This window comes from Anopheles merus, chromosome 2R (genome assembly GCF_017562075.2).
Source record: "Anopheles merus strain MAF chromosome 2R, AmerM5.1, whole genome shotgun sequence".
Lineage (NCBI taxonomy): Eukaryota > Metazoa > Arthropoda > Insecta > Diptera > Culicidae > Anopheles > Anopheles merus.
Genome location: NC_054082.1, coordinates 5,350,301 through 5,361,549, shown reverse-complemented (window position 1 = coordinate 5,361,549; position 11,249 = coordinate 5,350,301). Strand labels below are relative to the sequence as shown.

The 11,249-nt window shown below is 51.4% G+C and overlaps 1 protein-coding gene across 3 annotated transcripts in view; it reads right to left on the bottom strand.

The window, feature by feature from the left end:
* Nucleotides 1-10,369, bottom strand: part of LOC121588539 — an 11,345-nt gene extending 976 nt beyond the window's left edge. The window contains exons 1-10 of one of the 3 annotated variants that reach the window (XM_041906593.1): nucleotides 10,120-10,369; nucleotides 9,398-9,568; nucleotides 4,482-4,637; nucleotides 4,176-4,397; nucleotides 3,952-4,091; nucleotides 3,683-3,888; nucleotides 2,747-3,348; nucleotides 868-1,625; nucleotides 138-798; nucleotides 1-73 (exon numbers count right to left, since the gene is read on the bottom strand). The exon at nucleotides 1-73 is cut by the window's left edge and continues 976 nt beyond it. In XM_041906593.1, coding sequence (XP_041762527.1) covers nucleotides 1-73; nucleotides 138-798; nucleotides 868-1,625; nucleotides 2,747-3,348; nucleotides 3,683-3,888; nucleotides 3,952-4,091; nucleotides 4,176-4,397; nucleotides 4,482-4,637 — 2,818 coding nt within the window. In that variant the 5' untranslated portion in view covers nucleotides 9,398-9,568; nucleotides 10,120-10,369. The remainder of the gene's footprint in view (nucleotides 74-137; nucleotides 799-867; nucleotides 1,626-2,746; nucleotides 3,349-3,682; nucleotides 3,889-3,951; nucleotides 4,092-4,175; nucleotides 4,398-4,481; nucleotides 4,638-9,397; nucleotides 9,569-10,119) is intronic. The other 2 variants (XM_041906595.1, XM_041906594.1) reach the window with 2 other exon arrangements.
* Between the last annotated feature and the right edge of the window lie 880 nt (nucleotides 10,370-11,249).

Below are 11,249 nucleotides of genomic sequence, written 5' to 3'. Positions count from 1 at the left end.
TGCGACTCTGCTTGATGTAGGTCGTCCGCGTGTCCACATCCATCGTGCCCGAGCCGTACATGGACGAATTGTTCTGTTGAATGTACACCCAAACATTAGACACACTTTCCCACAGATACCGCTTTTTTCCCGCTTACCACCTCCGAATCAGCGCGCAGATCCATATGGTCCTCCGGGATGATCCAACGCTCCGTAAACTCGCTGGCCGATCGGGCCAAGCTCGGATGGCTTAGCGATCGCTGCAGCGACCGCTGATCGTACCGCTGATCCTCCTCGTCGTCATCATCATCATCGAAGTAGGCCTTGCTGTGCGACACAATGTACGAGCTGCCCTCCTCCGACGGTTCGCCACCGCTGCCCGACCGGCCCGGCCCACCCGCCATCCGCCCAAAGTCCACGATCACCTCCGACATGGAGCGCATGTCGATGTTGTTCGAGTTGTAGGACGAGCGGGAGGTACGGCGCGACCGCGATCCACTAGCGAGCGAACCGGCATGGGCGCCGTACGCGAGATTGGTGGTCGCCGCCACCAGCTGCGGCTCCTGCGTGATCGTACGCACGGACGAGTCGCCATCGCTGTCGTACTCGTACAGCGTCGGCAGCGAGCTGCGGCGGGAGCGTGTGTCCCAGGTTTCGCGCTTCTTGCTGCGCTTCGACTGGCGCAGCTCGACGTCCTCGGGCGGGGCCAGGATGCGGATAATGACGTCCCAGGAGCGGGGCTCGAACAGGTTCTCGTACCGTGCATCCGACCGGATGCGCTCGAAGTCCTCCCGAACCGTCGCCTCCGACAGCATCGTGCTGGAAATGGTCGCAAACATAAAGGGCCCATTTAGTGACCATCAAACAGTGATGTAGCGCGATGCTTACCGCAGTGTCGATTCAGTCGTAATGATCTCCTTCCACTTGAGCTTGTCGTCGTAGCTGAGCTGCCGCTGCAGCGGGTAACGGTGCAGCTCCGTGTGCAGGGCGGCCGTCGAGATCGACGTGTCCGGCATGTCCACCTCCTGCAGCACCCGTATCAGCACGTCCCAGTTCGACACGGAGCGATCCTCCGGCGGCAGCTCCACCGGCTTCATATTGCCCACCAGCTCGGGGCTGCGCAGCTCATCCGCCGCGTACGCGCTCGGCAGATAGGTGGAGGACGGCACCGGCATACTGGCCGACGCCACGGACGGTGCACCGGATGCGCTCGACACGTCCGAGAAGTCTTCCCACTGGCGCTGACGCTGCGCCTCGTAGTTGCGGATCGTAACGTCCCAGGTCGGATCGACCGGCGGTGGCGGTGGTGGTGGGGCGGGCACTGGCACCGGGCGGGCCTTGTACTCCGTCACCAGCCGCTTGTGCCGCTCGACGTCCTCGATCGTGGTGCGCTCGGTGACGGTCGTGAGGAACAGATCATCTACAACGTGAGACTTGAGTTCAGGCTTTTTGTACACGGCGATCGGTGGCTCGGGCAGCTGCTGCACCGCGTCCTCCGCCCGGTTAGTGTGGCGATCGGTGGTGACGTGCGTGCCGGCGGTTAGCTGGTAGAGGTGCGACGCGTCCACGAGCTCGGTCAGCGAGTGTGTGTCGTGGGCGCGTGGCCCATCCGGTACCTCCAGCCAGCGTCGATTGGTGGTCGTTACCTGTATGTGAATGGGGGTGAGGGGGTGTGGTGGAAGGGACGGCAAGGTGTTTGTGGGTGAGAAGGCAAGAGAGAGAGAGAGAGAGAGAGAGAGAGAGAGGGGGGGGGGGGGGGGTCCGGACAAAAACACAAAATTTCAAAGTTAGTGTAATGTGATGCGGTGCAATAAGGCTTTGGATCAATTTCTTGGGAGCAGTGCTGCAAAATGTCACTATCAATGTCATAAATAAACTGCTGACTGAAACAAAATCCATGTCAGCGTCACGTACGCAATTGCGATAATTAGAGGTGATACTCAAAACGATTGGTGTGATCAATGCATGTTTTGTGTCATTTTTGCGACCATCGCTTGGTCAGTCATTATGTCATGACTTTTTTTACTGTGCAAAATATACTGCAAAATGTCACTGACATATTCATGACAAATTCAGACTAAAACAAAAAAAGTCATGTACTGTGATGATCAGAGGTGAGACTCGAACAGTTGATATGACCAATACATGCTTGGTGACATTGTGTGCAACCAACTCTTCTGTCAGTCACTTGGATGTGACATTTTCAGTCGGTGATTCTCGTTCTGTTCGATCCGACAGACCATCAAAACAGGCAGAGCGATAAAGAATGCTCATTTTGTTGCTTGGGACCACACGCCAAGTATGTTCCAAGAGTGTCGTGACCAAGTGAGTGATCAAGAGTGCTCAACAAAATGCCACCAAGCATGTGATTTATCCATCAACTGTTTGAGACTCACGTCTGATCATCTCAGTAGTGTACGTGAGCTGATTTGAGTGTCGTTGCAGTCATGACTGTTGGTGACTGAAACAATGACATTTGTCAGTACTGTTCACAGCCAGAAAAAGTCATGATTATGCTGACGCCGGCATTAAGCACAGCTTGTCAGTCAGAATATCGCGTTCGGCATGTCATGACGCCCTTTCATTGAGTATCAGCAATGAGCATCAAGCTACCACGGCATACGTTCATTGTTTTCGTTGATGAATATCTCGTAACGCTCATGACATTTTGCAGCAATGGTTCGGGAGACGGGGGTAGGATTAACGGGAGTGGAAGGGTGGCAGGGTGGATCGGTGGGGTCGGGTGCTTATTGGCATGTATATTAACCGTGGTATTATAGCGCGGAATCGGCGGCGGACTGGGCGGGTAGTCGAGGTGCGCCGGGACGGTGTGCAGCTCCGGCACGTACGTAAAGTGGGACTGGGCACCGTCCGCGGCCATCGATTCGGTGGTCATCACGCTGTCCCGGTCTTCCTGCGTCTCCAGTATCGTCGACAGGTTGTTCCGATCGCCCCCATGGCTGATGAGCGTGCTGCTGTTGCTTTCCGTGTCCGACACGGACGATCCGCTCATCGACGACGGCAGCGAGGACGGTGGCGGCGGGGAGCGCTTCACCCGCACCTGGATGTCGAACTTGGGCGAGGGGGGCAGTGCCGCCCCGGCCAGATGCAGCTCGTGCGTCTGCCCGTACGCATGGTGGTCGGCCGACGCCAGGCTGATGCCGTCGTGCACGTAGGCGCCGTTCTCGTACGCACTGCTGCTGCCGCGCGAGCTGACCGGCAGCGAGCCCGTCTCGACCTCCTCGTTCTCGGACTGCGACTCGCTCGGGTAGTCCGAGGGGATGAGCGCACCTTCGCTGCCGGACGAGCTCTGGATCGGTGGCGGGACGGCCACCACCGGCCGGGCCACCTTGAACCCGGACACGCTTCCTGTTCCAGGCCCATCCGGTCACGTTGGGTAGTGGTGGTGGTGGACGTGGTAGTACAGACAGTACAGACAGTGTGTGCCAGGTTGGTGCCAGAGAGAGAGATGGTTGATGGTGGGGTTTTTTGGTGCGATTTGGCGTGGTTTAGAGTTTAGACGGCGCAACGATTTTAGAGAGAACGAATGAAACGAATCGTTAGAAAAAGAGTGTGTGTGATTGTTACAGCGCGCCCAGGCGGGCCGAACGCGCCAGTTGTGACTGCGTGCATCAAAGAGTCAGAGAGTCACCCAGTTAATTGTCCCACCCCTCCAACAGAACTCCTTCCCTTTCCCCATTACCTATGCTTCCGCTTTCCAGGGCAGTAATCTCGGATCCGCTGCCAACGTGCACGACACGACGCACGATCGGTATCGGACGGCGGCGCAGGCAGTAGTAGGACACACCCAACCCTAGCAGCAGCAACGTGAGGAACATGATGGCGCAGATAATGAACAGGATCTGGATACCTTTCAGCGGTGGCTCAACGATCGCGGGTTCGTTAATGCTGCAAGTCCGAAAGAGTTGTCAATATCTCGCTGACTCTAAAGCATCTATCTATCACACTTACATTGGAGCTGGCAGACCAGCGGGAATGGGAGCTACCGGTGGTGGATAGCGACACACGATCGTGATGATCTCGTCCCCATCCATCTCGAGCCCGGGATGGAACCGTACCACAATGTTGTTGGTGAAAACTCGTTGCGGTCCCTGCGCGGCCAAGGACGACGAATCAAATCAAAAATCACAATCAATCGCACCACTTCTTCTACTTCCTCTCCCAATGCTGCTTACCTGCTTCGTTCCACATCCTTTCAGCGGCAGATCGATCCGGTAGCTCAGATCACCCTTGCCGCTCGTCTGGCACGCGCTGTTGCGATCGTAGTCGGCGTACGCCTTACCGTAGAACGGTTCGTTAAACTTTAGCTCCACCTGCATGAAGCCGGCGGCACAGTTCAGTGCCGCTTTCGTTCGATTCAGGAAGATGATCGGGCTCAGATCGTCCAGTTTCGTAACCTGAGGGGGAAGGGGGGAGGAGAGAGAGCGAATGGGTGAGAACAATTCATGATGGAGGGGGAAATTGAACCGCAAAACCTTTACCTTTCCATCCAGGGTGGCTTCTTCCGGCAGACCTTCGCCCTGGTACTCGATGCTGTTGGCCTGCGAGGCATAGTTCGATTGGGCGTGTGACCTTTCCGGCCACCACACCACTACCACAGCACAGGCCAATAGGATTAAGCTTCTCATCGATCTCATCTGTGAGGGAGAAAAGGGGGTTTTTGCAGGGTGTGAATTATGGATGATCGAGTATTTTCAGTTTTGGTCCTTCGAACCGGATTCAATCGAAATATTGATGGATTATCGTTATAAACAAGCGCTAAACCAGGAAATTCGTACAATAGCAAGCCATTATTAATTTCTATTTTTCCATTTTATAAGCTCTTCATTACCAATTTCGATCGAAAAACACCTTCGATAACGAGCCAACGAAGCCTGCTGCTCTTGCTGTCATTATGTGGAGCTGCGCGATCGCGATCGCGTAGTGTAATAATTAATGGAAAAAAGCCAACCAACTGAAACAGCTGTCGGGTGATGGAAGGGGGCGTCTGCTTTACTATAATGACTTTGCAGCTCACTTCCCTGCCCCGACGGTGCTTTGATACTTTCATTTTTCGTGTGTTTTTATTTGGATGATATTTCGCCCCAATCCTTTTACTGATATTTACCCATTCTTCCGAATCGATCGATGCGTCCGTGACTTTAATACTTTTTAGTTTTTGCTACTGCTGCTGCTGCTGTTTGCTTTGCCATTTTATGGTATGGTCTAAAGCGCACACTGCACAGGCTTCGGTGTGCCGTGTGCCTTGGCTTCACCAACCGGGCCTTTCTGTGTGTGTGTGTGTGTGTGCTCATGTCTCTCTGTCTTTCTTCTCCATACCTTTGCAACAACATGTCTGCGTTCGTGGCAAAGAGGAAAGGAAAAACAGTGTACAAAATCCCCGACAAAAATGGACATGACATTTTTGCGCAATCGAAACCGGTTGCACACGTCATGCGCGTTCAGCACCAGCGCACCAACAACACGGTTCAATAATGGTGGTACGACTCTGGACGGCTTGCTGGTCGGTCAGCTTGGAGTTGATGGAGTTCGCTTGCTTGCTTGCTTGCTTGGTTCGATACCATGGCCGCAGGGTGTTCGATCGCGCACGAGCTGCCGATTTACGAGCGGCACCAACGATCGGTGCGGAGACTTGCGATATGCAAAAACCCGTCTTTCACGACTTCCACAGAATCGCAGCTGCATTATCTGGTTTATCAGAATCGAACTCCCCGCCCGGACGGTGTATTGCAACATACGCACCAGACACACAATTAGAAGCCGCCTACACGAAAGACTCCAACAGGGTATACGCAACCCCGGTACGCAGAATCAAAGCGCATACAATGTGTGCACCCAATTACAGCGAACGAATTGCGCGCTGGGCACTGGGAATAGGTACAATCATATTGAGCAACGCTTTACCCATCTTAGTGCGTGGATGTTCATACAGGATTGGCTCGTTTTCAACAAATTCAAAAGCTCAACATTAGATTGCTGGACTTCGAAATTGCTTTTTTACAGATTAAAAATGAAGTAAAGTAAAGCTTTCAAAGTAAAGCATTCCCAGTCACTTATCAATCCACCGCCACGATGACGGCATTGTCTGAAGTTTCGGCTTCGGCACGACCCTCTCACGCAGATGCGTGTGTGTGGGACGGCACCCTCAGCTCAATTGGAACAGGGTCGATGGTGAGGTGAGTGTGTGTGTGTGTATGTGCGCATGCACACGATGAGAAATGTTTCTAGCGCACCCAGTGCCCTCCACAGTGCACAGTGTGTTGTTCAATGGTTCATCTCATCGAACCGAAGGTAGTATTTTGCAATGTAAATAGTGTGTCTTAGTGTGCGAGATCTTCGTTGCTATAGACACACGCGCACACACACGCAGACACACACACCTCAGAGAGTGAGGGTTCGTCGTCGTCGCTAAGCAATCAACCCCTTGGCGGAATTCCAATGAAATTGTCATTCCTAATGGGTGGGTAATATTTATTCTCCACTGCTGATGCTTTGACCGGATGAAGCGTGGATGCGGTCACGCGCGTTACCTAGAACGATGTGGATGTGTCCCCCAGCCAGTCTGATGTGGGCTTATGCAAGTGGGGGCCTAATGGACTATGAATCATTCAAGAACTTCCACAGGTACGTGATTGGAGAGTTGTTTTTCCACCACTTGATGAATGATTGCCTTCCTGTTCGGCAAACGGATTCCCTCTTCAAATCGGCTCCGAGAGTGTAGCCAACAACACCATTTTGACAATTTCGCCCGCCCGATTGTCTCACCACGATGACGTCAACTTCACACGACAAGGGAGCAGAGCTACAACGAACGTACACTAAGGCTGGCATCCAAGCAAGCTGGATTTCACCGTTCATGTGCCGATGTGCCCAAAATTGTTAAGACAAGCTTCCTACTCCCTTCCCCCTTTTATTTCCTCTTCTCCCACACGCGGCGACAAAACATACCCCCCGCCATGCCCGGAGAAAAGTGGGACGCTTTGGGATGCCAGCACTCGGTGTGTAAGCTTGGCATCAAGCGACGAACCCCCGTTAGAAAATACAACACGCGAAAATGGGAACGAAATAGAACATCGAGCGGCTGGCTCGCTGATGCCTACTGTGGCCTTCATTTAGGCACTTTACACGGGCACAGTTTACCCTTGGCAGTACTTGGCTCGGTCTCAAGCGCTGAGGGTGTTGGTGGATTTTATCTCTCTCTCTCTCTTTCTCTCTCTGTCTTCTCCACACCATTCCGCTTCCGCTGCTAGTGCTTCAACTAAACCAAAAGGGGGCGCCAAAATGAGAGTAAATCAACGAGCTTTAACGAGTTGTTTGGTTGCACTGCTTCGCGGTACATAAGGAGTGGAGTGAGAAATAATTTATAGAAGAAAGAAATTCCTTCCTAACCACAAACGACAGCAAGAAACCTATAATTTGCTTAAAACGTTTCCGCCTCCTTCTTTTTTTTTGTAACCGAAGTCGAAGGGAAAGAAATGCTTGTCAGGCCTTTTTTTAAAGTTTCATAAGATGTCATAAAAATACACCTCAGACTCACTTGTAGCACTTTTGCACCGTGGCAATAATGGTCTCCTCAGGTCATCAATCAAACAGAACCGGAGCGCAACCGAGAATGTTGCCGGACCCGCGCGTTCTCCCGTGGGCTAATCCTGGGCGAAAATTGCAATGCAGCTCCGATCGTTCCGTGGCGTTCGCGAAGAAACCGGTTTGTTCGGGCACACAAACCCCCCCCCCCCTCCCCCCCCATGGTGGTGTCCAACTCCACATTCCCCTTTTTGTTCCGAGCAGATTAAATACGATCCTGTTCCTTCTCCCTTTGGTCGCCGTGCTGGTGGTGATCGTCGCGGCGCACAAAGAACGCACACCAGGGGGAACTGAAAGGGGAAGGGCACAGCAAGTGGAGTTCCTGTGGGGGAGTACGGAGAGTGCATGCAAAAATAGGCTTCCACAGGGTCAACCTACGCGCGCTCGCGCACACAAAACCCCGTTCAAGGCGCGCGTTATTTTCTTTTCTTTTCTGCTTCACACTTCGTCCGACGCCATTTTGGCGCATGGCTTCAGCCAACGACGCGACAATTGGGATTATGTGTACCGTTGGGAGGTTGGGGTTGCTGAAAATTATATAATTATCACCGACACACGGAGCGGCGGGTCCGAGGTTTACAGCCGACGATCGTCGACGATCGTAGATCCCTTCATCTTATAAATGCTGCTGCGAACGGCTTCGTCGTGACTGGGGCTGGTATTAAAAGATCGCCAAACATCAATCATTGTGCCTTTCGGCGATTTGCTCCCGCCGTCAATCATAATTGAAGGGATCAATTCGATGCAAAGCATGGGGAGGGAGGAGAACAGGCCAGAACCTGTTCTTGTGCTTGTTCTTGTGTTCGGCACTGTGTGCGTAGGTCTCGGCAAAGGCCAAAAACCTAACCAGATTAGCCTACCACATCCTCAATCCTTCTGCTTCTTTCGACGTCATAGGTCATACCAGCGCGACCGTGCTTGACATAAATGGACCGAACACGGTCAGCTGCTTTTCAAACCACACTTCCACACTGCGTCCAACTGTGTGTGTGTGTGTGTCGCTCCGTTTTGGGGCTCACAAGAGATGAATAATCGGCCGATGCTCTCTGTTGTAGTGTGGAGAGGAAAATGGTACCCACTTCTGTGGTGTAAAAACGCACACAGATCCTCTACTGCCTCGGGTCAGAAGCTCCGCAGTTAGTCTGCAAAGCAGTATCTGCACCCACGTACGGTAAGCACAAGCTCCCACGGCGAACGCCCAATGAGGAAACTCGTTCGCGGCCCCCTTCACAGGGGGTGGTACTGCTGAAACGACGCGTCCATCGCGACAAACGGTGGACGGAATTCAATCCCGCTTCGCGCTTCGATTCGATTCAAGGTTGTTGCCGTCCAGTCGAGTGGGTGCCTGTGTATTTGTGCGCATTGTGGGTTGGATCAGTTGGCGAATCACTAAGCCGCGGCTGGGATGTTGTTGGTGTTTGGGAGAGAGGAAAGTTTTACAATACATCTATACTTTTATGACAATTATTGCATGACCTCGCTGTCGCTGGTTAGGGTAAGCAATGCAATGCGGAAACACTTTCTGCAATTTGCATTTACTGAGGCGTTTTAAAAAAGGTGACAAATGTGATGGATGTACTAGCTACGATCAGCAGCCATTTCGAGCACAGCTGCACAAACGACACTAATGAAGACGGAAACAACGATCGCTTCAATGCACACACCACAACACAACGGTACGGTAACCGAAAGTAAGCGATGGTCTCATCGCTGCTTGCTGTTTGAAAATGATTAGCTTTATATAAGTGATCGTCGAAAAGGGAGGGAAGACGATCACTGCTCGAATTATTGTTTTCCCCTCGAACACACTTACCTCTTTGCTGGCAGTGTCGTTTGCGAAAATGCAGTCTGTGTTCGAGTAGTCACTTTAGCGAGTCTTCGCTACACGGTCCCTTTCGATGGGGGGAAATTCCATCCAATCCAGCAGTACCAAGCTGGGTGGAATGTGAGTCGAGCACTTTTTTTTTTTGGTGTTTCGCTGCCACTGCAATACACACAACGTTAGCAATTATTAGCGATTGTTATTATTTCACTTTTACATTCACTTTTTCACCCGTTCATTGCAGTGGTTGTAAGCTGAACGGTCACTCACACATGCACACATACACACAACCACATGCACTTACACTCTAACCCCCCGTTTGAAGCAAGCAAAGCGGGGGGTTAGATGTGCAGAAAGAGGCGAAGGAAAATCAAATCACCACCACCGTGTGGTTCGAGCAAAACAACACACACACAAACACACCCGACACAAATGCACCGCTGCCACAGCGGGAAAGCGAGAAAGCGTGATAGCGAAATGAAGCTGCACGAACGAAACGAACGAGGGGACAGAAGATGGCAGTTTAAAACACTTCACCCTTGCCCGGGGGGGGGACGCGATCGATGGGAGCTTTTATGCTTTTTTGTGTGTGTATTTCTTTCCACCACCTTCCCTTGCTTTGCTCACACATTCACACAACCAACGGACACTGCATTCTTCGCTGCATTTTTCCAGCAGCAGGGGTGTTTAATTTTCCACCCAAATTAGTTTACCTTTTTTCCAATCAACTTTCGAAGAACAGCTGGTACAGTACCGTTCCGCACAGAACGGATGAGGAGGGGGGGGCGTTTAGAGAGTACACGAACACAAAACAGAGAAGACGGTGGGATATGACCCAAGGTAACAAAACAGCACAGCAGCCAGCCAGCACACGGCGCAACGCGCGCCCGAAAGCACCTCGTCAAAGATGGAGTTGTTGCTCTTGCCAGCTCCAACCTCTCACTGACGGGCTTTGGGTTGTAGAAAACAAGTTTTGCCTCGCTCGCAAGTATCTCTCTCTCTCTAGGCTCACCTACGCATACGCACCTTCTCTCACGATCGCATTTGAGCAAGAAAGATCAGTGACCGTGTTTTCCGACGGAGAGCTTTTCGATTGTGTTTTGGGGGGTCCCTTGTCTTGCTGAGTATGGGTGTGTGTGTGTGAGAGAAATAGTTGACTGTGTGACGATTGATCACTCGGGAGAGCGAAGCTGGCGTTGGCGCTACGAGTGGGCTCGATTTTTTGACGTTTCTATTACATAAGACTTGCACGGGCGGTGAAGCGAGGAACCTGCATGATTTTAAAAGTAAATAAATGCTCTTACGATATTTGGTTTTGTTTTTTAAATGAGAAATTAAAGTTGTGTTTTGTAAATTTATAATGTATTAAAATAAAACAAATTAACTTTCATCACAAAGTTCATGTCATAAATCAGTTTGCATACATCGTTGCGTGTATTTTCCCTTTGCCCCTGAAAGGTATGCAAACAGCGTATGACCCACAGCCTGTACACAAACCATTTTGTATGCCTCGATAGTGTTATACAACTAGTGTGTTATACGATACCGAAGACACAAATCTAGTAGCACAATTTGCTGTGCAGCAATTGCAGAATCGAGAAAGGGTTCGTCGCTTTGTTGTTTGTTTTCACCAATCCTGCTTTAATCTGTGTTCAGTGTCTTCAAAATAAGGTTCATTTTCAAAAATAGGACAAAAATAGGAGATCTTTAAAATGTGCTTTAATTTGCCTTCAACTAACGTGGCAATCGAGTCAAGAATCGAGCCCTTGTGCGTTACAATCAGGACAGGCCCCATTACTAGACGAATAACCCATAAATCTCAATTTTAATGTCATCAAACAAC